The 21,725-nt window shown below is 41.5% G+C and overlaps 1 protein-coding gene across 1 annotated transcript; it reads right to left on the bottom strand.

Moving 5' to 3' along the window:
• Positions 1-58: 58 nt before the first annotated feature.
• map3k5 (mitogen-activated protein kinase kinase kinase 5) lies at positions 59-20,007 on the bottom strand. Its single transcript, XM_061270229.1, has 30 exons — positions 19,175-20,007; positions 16,024-16,163; positions 15,736-15,759; positions 13,885-14,078; positions 13,618-13,786; positions 13,235-13,341; positions 12,739-12,909; positions 12,158-12,270; positions 11,936-12,095; positions 11,681-11,831; positions 11,498-11,605; positions 10,905-10,957; positions 10,156-10,251; positions 8,405-8,486; positions 8,190-8,323; positions 7,717-7,844; positions 7,046-7,182; positions 6,850-6,955; positions 5,863-6,020; positions 4,525-4,702; positions 4,019-4,036; positions 3,684-3,861; positions 3,435-3,603; positions 2,811-2,996; positions 2,259-2,364; positions 1,619-1,850; positions 1,431-1,543; positions 1,253-1,371; positions 1,086-1,162; positions 59-972 (listed from the first exon to the last, which is right to left on the bottom strand). The coding sequence occupies exons 1-30, from the start codon at positions 19,587-19,589 to the stop codon at positions 912-914; spliced, it is 4,083 nt and encodes a 1,360-aa protein (XP_061126213.1). The 5' UTR covers positions 19,590-20,007; the 3' UTR covers positions 59-911.
• Between the last annotated feature and the right edge of the window lie 1,718 nt (positions 20,008-21,725).

The following is a 21,725-nucleotide window of genomic DNA, read 5'->3' as shown; positions in this document are numbered from 1 at the left end:
GATGCTAGAAATCTGCCGTTGTCATGGTGACAACATGCATCATTTCACAAAACGTATACATAATGAAACGTTTTATTTTAACAACACATCTTGCATTAAATATGAAACAACATAGACACAAGTGTTTCTGATGAATTTAAAATAAAGCTCAGCAGTATGCAGATTTTAAATATTCCTTTCACAAATTCCTTCTAATTAACTGCAGATTGAATGAGAACATCTCAAGCAAGGTGAAAAAGAAAACGAAAGAAAAAGTGAGCTGTAATTTAGTTGTAATTAGTATCGCCATGATTTGTCACATTAGAAAACCCAACAATTATACACAAGTATCGACGGTCCAATCCACACGGATAAAGTTATATTTAGTACATTTATGCATGTTCACATATTAGCTATTCCATATTTACATGTTTGTGAAATGTGAATAAATGCCATTTAAATTAGTCTCAATAAAAGAAGAACAAAAAGGCATGCCTTGACATCCATTTGCAAAACAATTAAATAATAATAATAATAAAAAACAGAATGGATGCAGCGCCCACAGTGAAACAATAAAACGAAGCAAATCTGAAATCTTTTCATGTGGTATTTTTGTATCGGAGGCTTAATTTACAAACAGTCAGTCTCTAGATATGTAAACGTTTCGTCACGTGAAGACAAGAACAATTGTAGGTTGAAAATAAAATTCCCACATTGTTGTAACATGCCTGTCATGTCCATAAGGCGGGTCAACGCTAGAGTGGCACTTGACAAAATGACATTTTCAAAACGATCACAGCACCCGACCAAGAAAAAAAGGGTAAGTTGGAAAGCTGCAAACACAGATTCTTGTTCTAAAAAGAAATACTGAGGTATTGAGGAGAATACTGAGGTGTGCTGGCTTCTCAGAGTGGTTGCCGCCACTTAAGGCCTCAGAATGGCTTGCGCCTGTGGTCTATGATGGCCTTCCAAAGTTTACACAAGATTCCGCCTCTGCACAAGACAAAAAGACATAGATGAAGATCTTTACAGAAATCAGTGTACAGAAATTACCTTGGATAATATTATTAGCATTTGTTGGAATGATGGATGAACTGGTCTCCTACCTCAGTCTGAGACTCTTCAGATCTTCTCTTGTGACATCATGGAGGATGTCATTCAGTGTGTATTCCTCACTGAGGATCTAAAGCCCAAAAAAAACCCATCATGACGTTATAATAGAAGCACGAGAAAATAAGATTCAAACTCCATAAAGGCAAAATCTGATCCACACCAAATCTATGGAGTCCTGGTCTGCACCGTAAAGCCTCAGCCAGCTGCTCAGCTCTTTCTCTTCACATTTTTTGGCAGGTTGACCCGTTTCTGGCCCACACGTCGGCACGGAGATGTTTGCTGGAGATGAAAGTTTTTCTATGAATCTATTTTATTCCTACCACATATCAGAAGACTACCTGTAGTGTGAGATCGCAGTTGCAGTAGTTTGATCTCCTGCTCTCGTTCCTCCAGAACTTGTTGAAGGATGGCCTGATATTCTCTCTCCTTCTCCAGGAGCTGTTCCAGCAACCTGACATCACACAAATAAGAGGAAACATCAGTATGCGTAAGAAAAAACACATTCATAATCTCAGAAGATTGCAACCTGTTGGTCTCCAGCTTCATCCTGCCTAGCTCCATGCTCACGGAATGTTGTGCGTTACGGGATTCGTGGGAGACAGTGGAGTTGAGCGTACTGACCCCCGAAGTAACCACAGTTTCATCTTGACTGGAGACCTGTCTTTGGTGCGCCGGGTTTCTCTCAGTCTCCTCGTCATCGGCGTCCTCGTGGTCAGGCGCGTCGCTCTCGGAGGTCAGACTGAAGTGAGGCCTCAGCTCTGAACATAAATGCACACAGTATTTTAGTCGGAATGTTCCACAGCACTTTTTTTCCAGACCAATACTAGTGCGAGTATTGGTGACTGGTATCGGCAGCCTCCACGAGTACCCGATACCTTAAAAATGGTCACGTTTTGAACTCAAGCCTACTATTGAGGCAGAGGACCAAACTGCTCGAACCAAAATGTGAGGACATTCACGCTGCTTTTGCAGACTATTATGTAAACCTCTTCCCTGCAAGTCCAGGCACAGCACAGAAGAGAGGGGGCTTGAAAAAACAACCAGTTAAACCAGATCGACCGCAGTTTTGATTATGACAAGTCTCCTAAGTCAAACTGACTCCATATATTCTATAAAACGAAGCAGGTCAGGCCTAATAGGACAAATGAATTCTTAGATGTTGTTACCTGGCACCAAGATGGTGATGGCGATCTGCACTGCTTTTCGGATGATGTTGTCCAGGGCAAACATCCAGTGAGGCTTGATGTTGTGGTTTCGCAAGACTTTGTTCACCTGTAAAAAAAAATTACTAATAATTTACCAGTTTTCTTTCTGCTGTCGTTTCTCTTTGAATCAACAGGGGGCACTAGAGCACCAACATATTGCAGGATTACGCAATGCTGACTCTTCATAATAGTGGTGTCCTATCATTTTCCTTTGTAAAAAGAAACTAAAGCAGGCTGCAAGGGCCACTTTGACATTCTTCTTTAATTTATTAAAGACACTAAAACTGATCAGGCAGTACTGTATTTATAAGAGGCGAAGCAGAAAGACCTTTCCTTAGATGTGCCATTATTATTTTTGACAGATTACCCTTTTTATTGCCGCCCTTAAAGACCTTTTAATCTTTATACTGGTCTGACTTCAAGGCTGAAACATGAAAGGCTGCTCATGTAAAATGACAACAATTAAAATGGAGTCCTTGGTGTAATTCCTCTCATCGTGTTTCTGCTACTTACAGCATCCTGGAAGCCAAAGAGTACGACCTGCAGCTGACTTATGGCCGTGCTGTCAAAGTCCAGCTCCAGTTTGAGTTGAGACAGCGTGCGGGCGATGATTTTCCTGTCAGCCACTCGGACAAAGTCGGCCAGGCTGACCACCAGGGTGGAAATGTGCTGAGGTTTCATTTTCATTTCCTCCGATCCCTGCAGGTTCAATGAAATATCCGGAGCAGTGTGACTTAGTCATCAGTATCATTTTACAAGCGCGCATCTACCGTATTTTCCACACTATAAAGCGCACTGGATTATAAAGCGCACCTTCAATGAATGGCCCATTTTAAAACTGTGTCCATAGGCGCACCGGATTATAAAGCGCATAGAATAAATAACTCAACGTTGCTCAAACATAAATGCAATCACAATACAGTAACACTCGAAATAGTGAAAACAATATATCAATAACTAAACGTTGCACAAACGTTAATATCACACAACACACAAACTATACACGTAAAGCCTTCTTTAATAGATTTGTACTCATCCACAAATCCATATTGGTCCATATATAAGGCGCACTTGAGAAAATTGGAGGTTTTTAGGTGCGCCTTATAGTGCGGAAAATACGGTAATTTTATAACTAACCTGTGAGAGGGCTTCCATTAGGTTGGCCACCACCTTGTCCTGGTCCTCGGTCAGGATGCGGTGCAAAGTGGCTCGCCTCTCGCTGTCTTTCCTCAGCATAAAGAAGCCTGAATCCTTCTCTTCGGGAGATGGAGGGGCACTGTGGTCCTCGAAATTCTCAACTGGGATGCTGAAAAAGCAAACAAATTGATAGTTGTGTATTTTGATGTATAATAGCCAGCGACAACAATGTGGCGTGACTCATGGTACCTGAGGAAGAGCGATCGGGGCCCTTTGACATCTCGCTCGCTGTAGCACTTGACGCTGGGCTTAAAGTTGAAGGGGTTGGTGTTGAGGTCGTTGTCAGGGGAGACGGAGCCATACTCGCTGCTGCTGCTGGTGTCCTCGACCACTACAGGCACTGGCAGGGAAATGCTGCGCAGATACTCTGCAAATAAAAGAGTCGAGAGCCACGTGCAGCATCACACACGTGCAAGCGGCTTCGATTATTTTCTGTTTTGAACCAAAAGAGACATGATTCAAAAACGTGAAGCAGAAAAGGGCTGGATGAATAGAATACAATAAAAAAATGCAAAGCCACTCACCTGTGCCTGGTGAGAGAGCTGTGGAAGAAATGAACAAAATACAGAGAAAAGTAGTACATGATTAGTGTAAAATATTTTCCTGCAAAATCCCTACCGTATTTTCCGCACTATAAGGCGCACCGGATTATAAGGCGCACCTTCAATGAATGGCCCATTTTAAAACTTTGCTCAAACGTTAATGCAATCACAATATAGTAACACTCGAAATAGTGAAAACAATAACAATGTATCAATAACTCAACGTTGCTCAAACGTTAATATCACACAACACAGAAAATAAACGCGTAAAGCTTACTTTAATAAATTAGTCCTCATCCACAAATCCATTCATAAAGTGCACCGGATTATAAGGCACACTTGAGAGAGTTGGGGTTTTTTAGGTGCGCCTTATAGTGGGGAAAATACGGTAAATCTTTTTGTACTAATCTCAACATCATGTGATTCATTTTGTTTGTGGGGATTACTGTGTGTGTGGGGTTGAATAAATAAAATAAAAATGTACTCACCAGCGAAGCTACTTTTACTCTTTTTCTTGCGGCTGGTGACGGTGAGGAACTCATCTGTGAGCAGGTCGATGGCGGTGGCTCGGCGGTCCGGGTCAGGCTCGAAGCAACGCACGATAAAGGCCTTCGCCTCCGTTGACATGGACTCCGGGATCTCCGGGTGGATCTTAAACATGCCGACCTACAGAGAAACACACAAAGCCTGGGAGGGTCAATCCCTTCATGGGAAAGTATTTGCCCAGCATCATGAACACCGAGTGAAACATGGCTGATAAATAACAGTGAAAGTTCAAGCACGAGATTTTCTTGGCAACACGTGTGTTAAAATGTCTTGTCGTTGCTGTTGAGGAATGTTGACCTGTGATTAGCAGTAAAACATTCCACGGGGATGAGAGAAGAAATACCTCAACAATAATTGATCTTTTTGTGACTGATTCTACCTATGACAAAATTTAATTAAATATAAGCATATTTCACATTCGACATGGAATTTCCCCTTAGCAGACGATGAAATCTTCTTGTTTACTTCATGAGCCATTTAGCTTTAGAGTTCCGAGCCAAGTCCACGTATGGAATATTCCATGATTCAATCTCAGATGGGTGTGCTATAATGTGTTCCAGACCTTTTTTAAAGAACTGCACTGTGCTGTCCTCAATGTTGGCACTGGAATAACAATTCATACAATTGGCAAGCGGCTCATTAACGTCAGTGTGTCCAAAAAAAGACGCAGACAAATGGGGAGTGGAAAACATTGTCGCGTCATGCGTGTTTGTTTAACAAACACGTCATAACGGCAAATTAGCAGTTTGCAAATCCAGGGGTGGTATCTTACTGTAGGTTAAAAACAAATGAACATCCTTTGTGATGGCTGCCTACTGTATATTCAAAAATAGTCTCAACATGTATCAGCTTGTCCTTTTTTTGTAAACAAAACCTTGTGAGTCAAGTACCGTATTTTCCGGACTATAAGGCGCACCTAAAAACCTAAAATTTCCCCTAAACCTACAGTGCGCCTTATATATGGCCCAAATTCCAAAATCTAAACTGGCCCATTGTGTCATGAAATCAATCCTAAGTGGCCCACTGAAGATTATGAATCATAAATCAAAAAGACTATGGATCATTATTTTGTGATTCTAAAGTTATTTGTTGCGTCTGAAGTTGAAATAAAAAAGATAAAATGAAGAGTGATTTGATTTGGATTAAAAATCTGACATGATGCATTAATGGTGCGCCTTATATAAGGACAAAGTTTTAAAATGGGCCATTCATTGAAGGTGCACCTTATAGTCCAGTGCGCCTTATAGTCCGGAAAACACGGTACTGTCGTTGCCTCTTACCTTAAACATAGCAGCCTGTGGTTCCCCTAGTTCGTAGAAAGGAGGTTTCCCGGTAGCCATCTCGATAATAGTACAACCCAGAGACCAGATGTCTGCTGGCTTGCCGTAGCCACGAGGACCCTTGTCTATAATCTCCGGAGCCATATACTGTAGTGTACCTAAAAATAATAATAAAAAAATAAAATGCCCATTAAAGTAGCATAGTTGAAAGATTCAGATGGGGTTGCCATGGTAGCCATCCATCTAGCCATTTTCTTGAGCTCATTAATATTGTTTATGTGTTGGAGAATACGCCAGAAGATTTGGGTAACACACTAGACCGGTTGCCCTGTTTTTGGAACGTGGGAGACCCGAGTCCCGAACCTCAGAACTGTAAGGCAGACATGCTAACCACAAGACCACCTTGGTAGAGGTTCTTATTGCCAGTCAGTGTGGCACCATCAGCTATTATTTTTTATTATTATTTTTAAATATTCTTAAAAAAAAAACCATTCCCTCATAGAAAATAACGTCATGTTTTTTTGCAGCTAAAAGATACTTTTGAGTTTTTTGTTTGGGTTCCCTCTAAATGACATCATGGGGCGCATGTTCTTGTAAAGTGTTATAATAAACTTGAAAGGGGGGCTTTTATTGAAGCCTACAGCAAGAACGGTTACTTCCAGAAATAACACGCCCATTCAACGAAGCACAATGAAGCGCTAATAATAGCTTACTGACTATTTACTGCTCTGAGGAGTACACCCTGTGCTAAAACCAGGCGGCGGCTCCTTTAAAGCAGACGTCACCTCAAAAAAAAAAAGAAACCACCTCTGCTCCATTTCATGGTAAAAGTCCCTTTTCTCTTCACTCATTAAAGTTCATTGTGGCTCAGGATGATTATTAATATACTTTTTACACACAGAAAAAAAAAGATACCAGTTTTGCATAATCCTGCTCACATTTAATGATCATGTTTTAAATTAGGATTACAGAAAATTCAGTGTTTACCTGTGAATGTCTCGGTGCAAGGGTTAATCCCAGCCAAGCGTTTCGATGTGCCAAAATCGGATATCTTTAGCACGCCGCTGTACGTGTTGATTAGCACGTTATCACCCTGAGGATTTCAAAGGCACACGGTGAGAAGAATAAATCCCAGTCTAGTGAGATACAATCAACTGTGGATATAATGCAAACAATCTATGACCTTGATATCCCGATGTGCAATTTGATTGTCGTGCAAGTATTTGAGCCCCTCCAGGATCTGCCGTGTGTAGAAGCCTATAGTGGGCTCGTTGTTTTTCAAGGGGCCCCATTTGGATCTGAGCAGGGCAGAGAGACTCCCTAGGCGCAGGAGAAGCAAGAAGAATGAGTCTATTCTTTTCAACCTGAGTTTAGCAGCATGGTTCTGAGTAGTCGTGAAAAAAAAAGCACTTTTTTTTTTTTTTTTGCATTTGCACCAATGGTTACGAATATTTTTGAAGGTGTGGACTAGTAAAAGTCAAAAAACAACAAATGCATCTTCATCATCTTGCCAACAAACTTTATTCAAGAGTTTTTACTTAATTTAATTTAATTACTTAAATTATTGCCAATTTGCCAAGATGGGAGCCAAAAAAAACACACCTCATCTATACGCCCCAAAATAAATAATGAAATCATAAGGTGTGGAAAAGTTATTCTACAGCTGGTTTGCTTGTAAGGACTATGAGGAATCTCATTTGCTTTTGTTGGCCGATTTCTGAAGTTGTAATGGACGGACGAAATGATGTTGCATTTTTAGCTGACAGAGCAGATCTTAAAAAACACAATCATATCACTCAGTCATGTTTTTGATGATCATCATTACCAGTGCAAACACTACGATAGTCTTCTTACCTCCTGGCACTTGCTCCATAAAGATCTTGATGAAGCCGTTCTCACTGATGGAGCCGAGATACTGGACAATGTTCTTGTGCTTTAGGTGTTTGTGAAGGGCGATCTCCTCGTGGAGGGGTTGTGAGTACCTGGAAACAAAAATCTATTTGCACGTGTAATTTCTAAGCTTTTCAATTGAACATGGGAGCTTTTCTTTTTTTTTTTTTAACAGCACACCAAGTCTGCACCCTTTGTGAATTATTCAGCCACATTCTCATCACTTTGTGCTGCCAAGACATATGGTGAGGGTATCAGTATGCCATCGCTCGCTCTGGGAGCCTGCAAGCTGCAAGCTCAAAGCAGTCTCTCATGTTAGCTCAATCTAAGCCACAAAGCACCAGACACATTGTCTTCATCTAGGCTTCACTTCAGAGGAAAACTTCCAAATGATCAGCGGTGATAGAGCCAAATAAGAAAAGGCGGAAATATCTCACCTACTGTCTCGCTCTGGTATCTCCTTGATGGCTAGCCGGACCTGGTTGCTGAGGTCTCGGCCGGCGTACACCACTCCGAATGTTCCTTTACCTAGAACGACCCTCTCACCGTGTTCGTCGTACTCGTAGTCGTACTGCACAGATAAATTCGTACATTAGGAGGAAAAAATATTGGCTCATTATTTTGAAAGAGCAATAAACGTGGTGGTTTTCACCTCCAAGGCGTCAGTATCACAATCTCCTTCATCTGGACCTCTCCAAGCCTCTTCGGTGATGCTGTTGACCAAATCGCAGAACCTGACAAAGACATGCCTGCTTAGTCCAAACATTAGTTACTGCAAGCTAAAATATGTGTGTGTCAGTTTTCATTGTCTGTCTTGATTGAGTTTTTTAATATCACATAAGCTAGTGAGCCATTTTGTCTGACTGGTGTCATTATTTTCATTTTATTATCACTCAAGGGGAAATTCAATTTAGACTGCTGCTAAAGACAGGGTTTTCTTAGATTTAAAATAATAAAAATATTTTAAAATATATATATATAAAGTAGTGCCTTGGTGGCATCATCATTTTTTTTTAAATCAATGTTTTCCACTTTTGTGAAGACAGCGTTATCCCAGATTATAAAAAAATAAAATTAAAATTTAAAAAAAATATATATATATATATATATATATATATATATAAAGTCATGCCTTGGTGACATCATTTTTTTTTAAATCAATGTTTTCCACTTTTGTTTCAATTTAATTTAAACACTGCTGCTAAAGACAGCGTTTTCCCAGATTAAAAAAAATAAAAAGTTAAAAAAAAATAAAAATAGTGTATATAGTAGTGCCTTTTTTTTTTAAAACCAATGCTTTCCACTTTTGTTTCAATTTAATTTTCAATATAAAACAGCCATAATTGTAAAGTATTTGATGTTTTTATCCCGACGCTGTTACAGTATGTTTACAAGCACACCTCCCACACACACGCACACAGCTACAAGACTTAACACCCTCACCATACACAACCTGGGATTTAGCACATTGTCATACAGCTAGGTCTGGATGTAGGTGCTGCACGTGTGCGTGCAGGCCCACATGCCACGCGCACATATGAACGAAAGCTCGCTCCCTCCACCTTCCTTGCTGTCACACAATGGCTTCTTTACGCTCTATTATGCAAAGGAGAGCGCCATGACAACAGCAGGCGTGACTCATTGACGCTCGCAGGCCACATCACGGTGCTCGGAAATGTCGGAACGCTCAGTGCTTTGCAAAAAGAAGCAAGGTGTGTCGGCAGGGACAGCGCTGTGTGAAATGTAGCACCTGAGGGCTGAGCTGACGTGAGTGCCTCAAGTGGAGATTGTTATTACATGACACAAGACAATTTGATTGCCCCTGCTATATTGGCTACAATATTGCGTAGCTTTAGGAAATTACCAATACCAGGTATTGTTACGGATACCAGCTTTATTTCAAGGTATGTGGGACTGGTATCGGGTGGCCTCTTTTAGTCACTTTACAATGAAGAACTAGAAATTAGAAGACTAAAAAATTGCCATTAATTTCATGCAGTGAAAAAATGCTTTATTGAATATATACCGTATTTTCCGGGCTATAAGGCGCACCTATGAACCTCAAATTTTCTCAAATACCGACAGTGCGCCTTATAGTCCGGTGCGCCTTATATATGGACCAAATTCCTAAATTTAAACTGGCCCGAAGCATTGTGTCATGAAATCAATCATAAGTGGCCCGCTGAAGACTATGAATCAAAAAGACTATGGATCATTATATTGTGATTATAAGGTAATTTGTTGCATTAATGGTGCGCCTTATAGTCAGTCTGGTGCGCCTTATATAAGGACAACGTTTTAAAATGGGCCATTCATTGAAGGTGCGCCTTATAGTCCGGTGCACCTTATAGTCCGGAAAATACGCTAGTTTTTTGTTGATGCGTGTTCTAGAAATCCACCAACCTTTTACAGTGCATCTCCGTACAGAAATAAATCTGGAAGTCCTCCGCATTGTGAAGGACGTAGAGGAAAGCACTGCGCTCATCAAACTTGGAGATGCTGAGGAGAGACAGTCAACATATCATGAGTCACGTGGTGAGTCAATGACATCATCCATCATTGTGCATTGCGGATGTAAAGAGACTCCCGGTAGTCAGCCAGACAAGACTAAATGCACATTACATATGGTTGGATAGCCTGCGATTGTGTCTCACTGGCTTCCTACAGGCTGAGTGGGCTCCGAGAAGAAGTCGTTCCCTAGCAACATGTGAGCCCTCCGCTTTCCAGTGCAAAAATGGAATTCCTCTGAGATTGGTGGAAAAGCGAGACGCTGGGAATTTATTACCTCACCCAAGCAGACCGCAGTATGAAAGGGGACATAAGTGGCAATAATGTGCACATCTGTGCCTGTGCATTAAACCAAATGTTTCTTGCAGTTGGGCAGTCATGTGGCCTACATAGTACATGTATGATACACGTGTACCGTATTTCCCGCACTATAAGGCGCACCGGATTATAAGGCGCACCTGATTATAAGGCTTTTGAGAAAATTTGAGGTTTCTAGGTGCCCCTTATAGTGCGGAAAATACGGTAATCATGGTCCATATAATTAGGTACATCTACATCTAATTAAGTAGTAAATAAGGCTGTGTAAGATATATATGATGGAAAATGTGGAGATTTGTACAAAAGCCTACAATTGTAACACTGACCTGACACCTCGCACAGATGTGGCGCTGAAGTTCCACTCGTGAATCCCCTTGTTCTGCAGAACATACCATACACGGTAATGATGCACCGATTAAACCATCAGCGCAGTTTCCCGCTGTTAATAAATCACAGTGTCCCATGTGGAAAGCTGCATGAGAGTAGTTGAACTCCGTTGGCATTATCCAAAAAATGGGTCGATCAATCTTTCGGTAATGAAACACATTAGCGGTTATTTTATTTCATTAGCTTCAGGAAATGGATTTAATGTGGGTAAGCAAAATGAGGTGAGCTGGTGCAACCAAGCAATAAAGTATTGAAATATGAGAAGTTGCTTCTATGAGACACTCTGAGAGAAACAAACCTTAGCGATCGTTTAAATCATAGGTGTCAAACTCAAGGCCCGGGGGCTACATCACTTTTTTGTGGCTCGCAAAAGACAAATTGTGCAACGACTTCACGTGTCAATACTAAAATTACAAATTGACTTCACTTTTAAAAAAAAATTGCAAGGAATTATTAGTACCATTCCTCTTTTTGAAATATTTGAAGTTTTAACTGATTTCAAAACACCCCTGATTGAAATAACCAACCAAACCTTGTCGTCAGGAGTGACGTGCCAGATGGACACCGTGTTGTCGTCCACGTCTTTGTTTATGGACAAATATGAAGGCTGGTAGACTTTAGTAGGCTCCAATATCAACACCTGAGCAAAAAATAGAAATCGCTTTTATATATGACAGTTAGTTTTGCAAGGTGGTTTCCGCCTGGCTGCACTTACAGGAAATCTCACAGAGGAAACATCTTTTTTGGTCGCCTCGACGAGAAAGTCCATCCAGAAGTCCATTAATTCCAATTTGGGGGCTGGTTGTTCTTGGGGCTTCTTGAAGTGCTGATAGATCAATATGGTCTCCACCAAGGAACGAAGATACCTGATATAGTGAACCAAAAATGGAGCATATTTTAGATCACAGACACCTGCAGGAGATGGTCAAGGCCCAAAAGTTTTTTGGTCTTGCAATATGTGTCTTCTCACCAGATAGGCGCTTTGAGTTTGAAGAGTTTCTCCGAGGCCTGGATGACCCTGGTGTTGTCGCAGGCCAGGATGCTGGCCCCCAAAAAGAAGCCCACATCCCAGTAACTCTGCAACTTATCCAAGCTGCCCTTTTTACCAAGCAGGCTGCTCAGCTTCACCCCTGCAACAAGATGACGTATGTTAGCAAGATTGAAACCGCACAATCTTAAAATTTCCACTCACCAACTTTGCGAAGCTCAAAAGAAGTCTCAAACTGGTGTCCAGCCGCCAAGAGCAGAACAGCGTAGTTGATCCCAGAGTGTAACGTTGGCTCCGACTCAAATCCCATTTTAAACCTTGATAGATGAGGACAAATAACTTCTCCCCAGATATGCATGATCGGAATTCCTCAGCGTGTCTTATTTGAAATAACTTTACATGGCTCCTGGAGCTTTTGTGAAACACTTTGTTGGAAATGGCAATTAGAACCGTATTGAGTTGAGGCCACCAAACGACACCAGCATTCATTTCACGAGTAATATGCTCATCGGAGGCAATGAAGGTTATTAAGAAGCGCTGCTGTGTTATGACAGGCCAATAACAGCCAGATGGGACTAACTGTAATACTTCAACCGATATGAAAGATCGAAAGCAATTCCCACTCGACAGCCATGTTGTTTTTTTCCGTCGCTCTATCATCTTATGCAAAATATCTTGCTTTATTCCAAATAAGATTTCGCCCCACTATAATGCAGTAAATATAAAACCAGAACTTATAAGCATGAAACAAACGACAAGTTGTGTCGTCTTGTCGTGTCACTCACCAGCGTGTGCCGCTGTCTCTGCTCTGAGTGTCGGTGAAATGCGATTCGAGGAAAATGTCCTTGTAGATCCGCCCTACCAGGCAGTAGATGTCCGAGGCTACCTGCTCCTCGGTCTGCACCAAGGGCAGCATGATGTCCAGGGCATTTTGTCTGTCTCCTGGCTGATTCCTCCTGTTAGCACAAACAAAAGACAAAAAGCACATAAGTATGATAATACCGTATTGGCCCGAATATAAGACGACCCCGATTATAAGACGACCCCCTCTTTTTCAAGACTCAAGTTTGAAAAAAGTCTTTGTCTAGACCCCGAATGTAAGACGACCCCCCCCCCCCCCCCCTTTTAAGTTTTATTTCAATGACAAAAAAACCTCGTCTTATATTCAGGCCAATACGGTATATATATATTTTTCTATATTAAAATACAACAGGATAGCGAAACAGTAAAAACATATAAACTAAGAGCCATTAAAGCAGATTGTTCACATTGCTAACTCACCTATTCAGTGCAAAGGCATAGTGGAACTTGACATGGGGATGCGCCACAAGGTCAAAGGTCGGCAGCTTCCCCAAGGCCTCCACCAGCTTCACGACCGACTCATAGTCCTACATATTAAATAAATACACAACACACTTATGAGCCACTTGACATCCGAGGACAATGTGTCTCACTTGCAGCAACACTTTGTGCGACACTTCTTTGTTGGTTCGAAGTTGACTATATCCAAAGCGTGCTTAATAATTCAGCGCAACCTCACTACTATGAATTATTCATGAGGCTGAGAGCACAGCGCAAGGAGCCGCTCGGTAAATGACATTGCCGAGACGTCAAGGTAAAAAAAAAAAGAAAAAAAAAAAGCTTTTTTTCTTAATAACAATTACCTGAATGTCTCTGTATGTCAGTAGCAGGTTTATGACGATGTCCACCGAGAGGCACTCAACATTGTCCAGCCGCTGCTGTATTCGGGCCAGCTCGGAGGCCAGTTCTGGTCCGGTGTAGAGTTCCCGAGCCTTACGAATCTCACTTAGAATCGTTTCACGAAAATATTGACTGTGAGAAGATGAGGGAGATGGATCCTGGTGTTATGCAATAAAGCTCAGTCGGTTTTAGCACTGTCAATAACATGGCGGCCTCTTGGTGGTACTTACTGGGAGCTGGCCTGCGAGACTTTGAGTAGCTGGATGAAGCGGTCCAGGAGGGGCATGCAAATGGGCCCCAGCAGCATCTCAAAGCTGGGCTGCATCAGTTCAGTGAGGCCCTTCATTAGACTGCTCTCGCAGCAGTACACTTTGTTGTGTGGCGTCACCATGTACGGGATGAAGGTGTAGTTGGCTGAGCAAGTCTATAGGCACAAGATAAACAGGAGATTACCGTATTTTCCGGACTATAAGGGGCATCTTTAATGAATGGCCCATTTTAAAACTTTGTCCTTATATAAGTCGCACCATTAATGCATCATGTCATATTTCTAATCCAAATCAAATTGTTCTCTATTTTATCTTTTTTATTTCAACTTCAGATGCAAAAAATTACTTTATAATTACAAAATAATGAGCTATATATATATAAGGCGCACTGGACTATAAGGCGCACTGTCGGCTTTTGAGAAAATTTGAGGTTTTTAGGTGCGCCTTATAGTCCGGAAACTACGGTAACCAAGATAAAGATTTTCTGAGGAAAATAAGATGAAGATTGAGTTTGAGTATTTTTTAAAATAGATTTTAACTTCTTTTTACACAAAAATCATGTTAAAATATAGGTCACGCCCTTCATTTGTTATTGAGCAACAAACTTGAGTGTTGTATTGCTTTTAAAATCATTTTTACACGTGAGTTACAGTAAGATGTTACTAAAAAAAAAAAAAAAAAAGAAACCCGATTTATTTTACTATACCACTGATTAAAGTCGGGCTGTCTTCAAGTAAAAGACCAGCTCCAATCTCGACTTGTCCAAGTCCAACAAAGATTTCCAACGAATGTTTCATTTTTCCACTTGCAACTAACGTTCCATCTGCGAGGCATACATTACATTCCCCTCTTTGAAAAGGGGCCACATTGAGGAAGTCTGAGCTAATTACCCACTTTAGGACACTTTAAGGAAATGAGGTGAGGCTCGGGCTCAGACCTCCACACACAATCGAGTGTTCATAAGGTGCAGTCTAAACAGTCCACGGCAGTATTGCAGACCAGGGTGGAGATGTCCGAGTCAGTCACCGCAACCCCAACTTGAGCAACTTTCCTCCAAAAGTAATAAACAACAGTTGGGAACTGTTCTTGCTCCTCACCTGATGAGAAGAATTACGACAAGAATGTGGCGAGCGTCTAGACAAAAGGACACTTTCACCACGGAAAAGAAGAAGCTTCTATTTGTTTTAACTTCTCTCTAGCTTGGGCTGACTCTGCTGAATAAACAAAGAGGATTCAAACGCATGTGGTGTTTACAGATAGACGATAAAGTGGCAGGACATCTATTTGTCCTTAAGACACAAGGACCTACAGAATGTCAAATATTTGGTTAAGCACATGAGTGTGGGTGTGTTTTCCTGACATTTTTAATATGCTATTGTCTGAAAGTGAACATCAGAATAAGAAGGAAGTGAAAGGAAGGCGTGACCACGCCGTGAAGCAATGAAAGGCATCGATGCATCTCGGACTTAAGGCAACGGGGATTCTTTTTTTCTCAATACTGTCGCTGAATGAAAAAGGGAAGATGAATATAAATGATCAAAACCAAAGAGTTCCAGTTCTCCATGCAAACTGCAAACAAAAGCAAAGCAAGTGCACGTAAGAGAGGTTACACTTGAGTGATAATCAGTTCACCCCGCTGCGTATGAGTTTATGAAGAAAGACCTTTCACATCCTCACTTACACTTAAATGAGGGATTTAGGGAGGAAAAAAAAAAAATCATTTCGCTCAACAAGTAGATTTTTCTGGTGGAAAGATTGATTGTATTATGTTCTTATGTGTGTGCGATGGTTTGAGGAAAAATCAAGACTTACAGTGTTCTTCTGGCAAATGATTTCCTAATGGATGACAAGAGAAACAAAAATTAACATTTTGACTTTTAAATGGAACAGTGAGACTAAAAAAGAAATGATTTTATATTTGAGGACACAATGGCCTTTTGAGGCTAAAAACAGTCCACGTAATTCCATTCTAAAATATTTCCAAAATTAATCTGCTTCCATCAAATTAATAACACTGGAACTAAACACAATACTGACACCCCCCCCCCAAATATATCCTTTAATAACCGTGATTAAACAACGTTTGCGATAAAAGCCTACCTGCAAAGACTGGAGCGACTCTGAATTAGTGTCACAGTAGAGGATGATGTTGTTGGCCATGCTGAAGCTTTCTCGGACTCCCAGGTGGTAGAAGAGTGACGGCTGGCGAAAAGCGTCCGTCATCTCCACAACGGCGATATCTAATAGAGACAATTACAAAACAGCATCAATTGAGCTACATCTTTATATTCAAATGACACATCGTAAACTTAATAAAGGTGATTTATTATCATACCGATGACCCTGTAACAAACGTTTCTCTTTCAAATCTTTCCTAAGGGAATTGAATCTTGGGAAGTATGTTTGACCTTCAATTTCACATGTCTGGAAATTCCCAGAGGGAATATGTGATCTAAAATGGACTTCATTTAGTCAAGGGTAAGGGGGGTCAGGGTTGGTAAATAGAGGCGACAATAGCTTGAAACTGCCTATTGATTCTTGTGTCGCGGACCAAGAGGCTTCAAAACATTAGAACCTTTCAAATCCTTTATTTAATATTGTAAAAGAACATGAATACACCCAGTACTACATTCCAGTCCAAGTGGATTCCTAAGCGCTGCATCAACAGGTCAGGTAAATATTACCAAGTGTAGCAAGCAGGAACTAAATTGCTGGTGAAGAGGTGGAGCTACTTCTTAACACACTTCATTTCCGAGTATTATCATATCCAACATGATAAAACACCAACACCTCAAAAGTCTTTCTTGCACAATATTATGAAGCCTTTGACGGAAGAGTCAGTGCATAAAATCGGAACGTTCCGCATTCAGATGACTTTGTAATATCTTAATTATCTGACAAATCAACTGAATGATTGCCATTGTGTCGGCCGACATGGCAGGATGAATAGAGATCTGTGTAGAGGCACTCTGTCCGCTATTGAAGCAGACTTAAGCAGCAGATCACGCGCAGTCTCCTCACTTGTAAATAAATCATGGAAATATGTGAAGAAAAAAAAAAAATTACTCTCAGGCTACCATTAGGTTTTCTAAGGTCATCTAAATTGATTAATTGGCAAGTTGCGTATTGGTTAACTAAACTTTTTATTCCTGTAATAATTTTGTCGGTATATTACGCATCTCACCTAATAATTATACCATGAAAGCATCTCAACTACAAAAACAACAATAACATCTCCAGAGGTCACTCAGGTGGGCCGATTGTGTTTGCTGGACTAAAGTACATGTTATAATTAATCACATTGGAGCAGAATAGAGGATGTTGTAACCATGGCGACTGTTGGAAACCACTGTAAAAGATTCAGCCATCACTCATTTGACGCCGAGGGTTTTAGTTTGAAGGAGAAAGAGCTGCGGGAAGACTGCATTGGAGTTGGTCCCACCCTGAATACACAGAGGATTTACTGTCTCCGTGCTCTGTCGGAAATTGTTTCCCACACTCGAAAAAAATGAGTTTTCTTTGCAGGGGGGAGGGGGGGGGGGAAGAACCTCAGACAGTAACATCTAAGTTCTCGGCCAAATTTCCAGGAGTGTGGTGCTCTCCATTGCGATCATCTTTTACGCTGAAAATGTTGACAGCAATCGAAACGGTTACCTTTAAATCGGAAAAGTTCCTGCTGACACCTGAGCTTTCCTGTACAAAAGCAAATCGTACGATGCAGGAAATGCGGCCGGCCGGCCGGTCTACCAGTCGTTACCTTATCGGTGCACAATCGTGACTCAGCAGTTTCACTCGACACTGTTTCTGTAAGATGTTGGCAAGCTGCCACGACCTTTTCGAAAGCGGCGCTTAGGGGATTGAAACTGTGGTAAGTGAAAGCTGCTCTTACAACAAGTCCAGCTTGTCTGACAAATGAAATACCCTGTTGGATGGTGGAATACAAAAAAATGTATGACAATAAAGATGTCAGACTTGACTTCCGATTTGCAAAAACTCGAGATTTGAGTCTAGGTGCAGTCTCGTAATGGCGGAGGAGTTTCTGACTGAGTCTCCTAACTCTTTGTGATGTTGTGCTCTCTCACCTGAGATGCAAATGAGCTTGCAGAATCAACAAGAGAGAATTTACCAGGGGGCCAGCTGATGGGATTTCAGAAATGTGCTGGAATGTAACTTTCTCGTGCATCCTCGTGCTGTCATCCCCCGGCCCAAATCTTTCTTTTCCACAGCACCCGCACGACCCAGATACTGAGAGTCCGACACCTTCTCTCCATATTAACAGACAGCTGCCGTCTGGCCGGGAACCTGCTGCAGGATTTCTGTGCCAAGCTTTCATTACACGTGCAGGAAGAGGCGACACTGTGTGCGAGCAGATACTGAACATTTCTGGGAAAAATGCCTTGGCACTCTGGTGTGAACCATGAAGCATTTCCATGGAAGTTCAGAACAAGATAAACAAAAGGGAGGGGGTGAAAAAAAAGGTGAACCTACTGTGTTTGTTTGGCCAGAGAAGTAATGCTATGACGCCAATGCTGTGTAGTTACTGTAATGGTAGACTGTATTGCTATTGAACTGCATTTTATTTACCGTATTTTCCGCACTATAAGGCGCACCGGATTATAAGGCGCACCTTCAATGAATGGCCTATTTTAAAACTTTGTCCATATATAAGATATATACATTTGGCCCGCGGGCCGGACTTTGGACACGCCTGCTGTAGTGGCTCGATATTGGTCCATATATAAGGCGCACCTGATTATAAGGCGGCTTTTGAGAAAATTGGAGGTTTTTAGGTGCGCCTTATAAAATACGAGAATTTATTTTCGGGGCGAGGGGGTTATGTCACCATAATAATAATCCGGCCCCCACGCCGATGATCGATTCACGGAGATTAGACTATTTTTCTGGAATTTACACCTAGGAGGTTACGCAAGACATCAAAAGCACAACATGGAACCGAAATGGCAAACTTGAGTGATGCTCACTGACATTCCCGTGCGTTCAACCGGCAGTAAACAACTTTTGTATAAAACGTGCAAGTAGTGGCATGCAAAGCTTGTCTGCTGAGCCCAGAGTAACCAGTCAAGCAGGCGTCCATCTTCCGGGAAAAGATGTGATGCAGCAAAGGCGTGATCTTTGACACCGATGATTGGACATGGAAAGCATTCCAGGACCAAGTAGTCATGAGGAATGACATTCCCTTGCACCAAACGGGAACAATGCATTCATCACTGGAGCAAACTTGCATCCTTACCTGCGTTGTAAAAGATGTCCAGCACTGAGGTCTCTCCAAAGTCCAGCTTTCCAAAGTGGATCGTTTCCAGTTGGCTTCCAATTGTCTCACAAGCTTGCTTGAGGCATTGCAAAGCCATGCACTCGGCATTGTTCTGTTGATTCGGCTCATTGTTCAAAACATAGGCGACACTCACCGGCCTGCTTTTGCACGACTTGCTCGTGGACAGCAGACCATCGCCGGAAGTATGGCTGTGCCCATGACATCCTGTCACCACGGATTCGTGCCAGAAAGTCCCGGCTGCAGGAACCGCAACACCCGAAGTAGCACTTCCGCGGTCGGCGCCGGTGCTGTCCCCGTTGACATCAGTCCCTCTGGAGGGAAAAGCCCCAAAGCATGGCACGGGCAAAGAAATGCCCTCCTGCTCTTGATTCATCTCGATGTCTTTTAAGGCGTTGATCGAGAAGAGCAGCGCGGCTGAGGGATCTCCATGGAGAGACAGCTCGCGGTTACGCACGTCAATTTACGCGTGGCTCCACGCACCTGCACAGGTTCCACCAGCAAAAGTTGAACACGTCAACTAGGGCAAAGTCATGGTGCAAATGTTGCACCCTGCACGGCGATTGCTTCAAAAATACTGCTGAAGAAGCGGACAACCAACCAACCAACCATCTGCGTGCATTCCTTACTGCTTTCGTGACAGATCCAAGTTGTGCAAAGCTGCTGCAGAAAGGCAACTTAATTCGACGTTTAAAGTCGTGCATGCAATGCACGATCCACACAAGCAACCAAACAGGAATCCAACACCCACCAGTGACAGTGTTTATCTTCAGTTCCGTCTACTTGCAGCCCGGTGGGCGGAGGCAACGACTGAAAACATCACGGATGTGGGCGGGGACACTGGGACCACTCGAGAAAGCAAAGGTACGTCGAAACTGGAGCGTTTGCCATGGCAACGCATCTCTAAAAACAACCATGCCAACTGCCAAATGAAAATAATATTGTTAAAACAACTGTTCTAATATTAATATCATAATAAATAATGGAATTGATAGGAAACGTTTGGAAAAACTAAATAATGCAACAAATATATGAACATAAACAAACCAGTTATTTAATTTGGGAAAATTGAACCTATTTTTTTAAACCAGTGTCATTCCTATTTAAAATTATAGCAATATATTATAACTAACTATATAATTAATTATATAGTGAGAAACGTGTAAAAATAGCGAACGAGAATATTTGTCGCCTTTTAACTGTATATTATTGAGACTAAATTTTCACATGAGCGATGAAACGATCCAATTTGTCTTGACAATATTTGAAATATGAGTTTAACTGGTTCTGTTTAGCTTGGTTCTTTTCATTCCTGTTTCAGGGGTGACGTCTTGTGGTCAAACTATGGTATTACAGTCTAATGTGCAAATTGCAAAAGAATAAGAACTGTATACGAATAAGTACTGTATATGATAAAAAAAAAAAAGCCTTGCAAAATAAAATTCTAACCCAATTTGACCACATCTATGCATGTCTTGAAGGAAGCCCTGAAAAGATCATGAAATTCAGTTCTCGACACAGAAAAAAATGAGAATTACTCAAATATTGAAGATAAAAAAAAATCTACATTTTATGTGGTGAAATGTGCAAGTCGTGCGCTCGTGTATTTTCATGCTACACTAAATCGCGTGCGTTTGTTATTGTTCAGTTCCCAGCAGTTCATTGTCCTACCACTAGATGTCGCTCAATAACAGCACTTGATACATGCTGCACTCCAACTGCGTTTTTGAGTTGTCACAGTCACACCCAACTCGTCCACAAGACTGTGATAGTATTATTCTCTTCTTTTGTAGTGTTTTGAGCAAAGGCACATACTTCACATTATAAAAAAAAATAAAAATATAAAAAGCTCACGGGACAGCAACAAACAAAAATGCCACGGCATGCAAAATATAATATATAATATGTGCAAAATAGTGAGAGGTGGGACACACTTTAGCACTCCAATTTATTCCTATTATCCATCAATCATTTTTCAAAGTTTCAGTTTCTGTTTTGGGTGTAAAAAACAATCACGCAGAGGCAAATCACCACTCATGTACCTAATAACTTGGACGTGATTCTCCAGATCTTAAAGCAAAAAAAAAAAAAGAAATACAGACCATATAACAAATAAAGACTTGGGTTTCACTGAAGTTAAATGTCCACATTCAGTCTATGCTGCAGCCTGCAAATAAAGCCACTCACCATGAAATGGTCACTCGGCTCTGAAATGGAGAGAATCACTCACATGGCGAAGGAAGTTCACTTAGTTGGGGGCGGTGCAGGTAAGCGATAGACACTTTGAGGCACAGACTTATTGCATCCCTCCATAGATATCTGCCAACGTCCACACAAACATTAGTGGGCGGGGGGGGGGGGAACAAAATTACAGAAATCTGCTAAGTTTGACAAATGGCAGGCGTAGCTTTGCCACTAGCTATTAGCCTGCAATGATTAATAAGTGAGAAAATAATTGCACTTCATTGAGATTGATGACGCCCCATTTAACCTCCCCTCTCATCGAGATGAG

Source organism: Syngnathus typhle, linkage group LG22, assembly GCF_033458585.1.
Source record: "Syngnathus typhle isolate RoL2023-S1 ecotype Sweden linkage group LG22, RoL_Styp_1.0, whole genome shotgun sequence".
NCBI classification, from domain to species: Eukaryota; Metazoa; Chordata; class Actinopteri; order Syngnathiformes; family Syngnathidae; genus Syngnathus; species Syngnathus typhle.
This window is presented reverse-complemented; position numbering and strand designations above follow the sequence as displayed.

What these genes read in the sequence shown, in the direction of transcription:
- map3k5 (XM_061270229.1), bottom strand. Translation starts at nt 19,589, where the DNA reads ATGAATCAAGAGCAGGAGGGCATTTCTTTGCCCGTGCCATGCTTTGGG. An exon ending in TTTTGAGCTTCGCAAAGTTG is followed by an intron (nt 12,096 to 12,157) that starts GTGAGTGGAAAT and finishes ATCTTGTTGCAG; the next exon opens with GGGTGAAGCTGAGCAGCCTG. An exon ending in CACAGGCTGCTATGTTTAAG is followed by an intron (nt 4,703 to 5,862) that starts GTAAGAGGCAAC and finishes GTTTCTCTGTAG; the next exon opens with GTCGGCATGTTTAAGATCCA.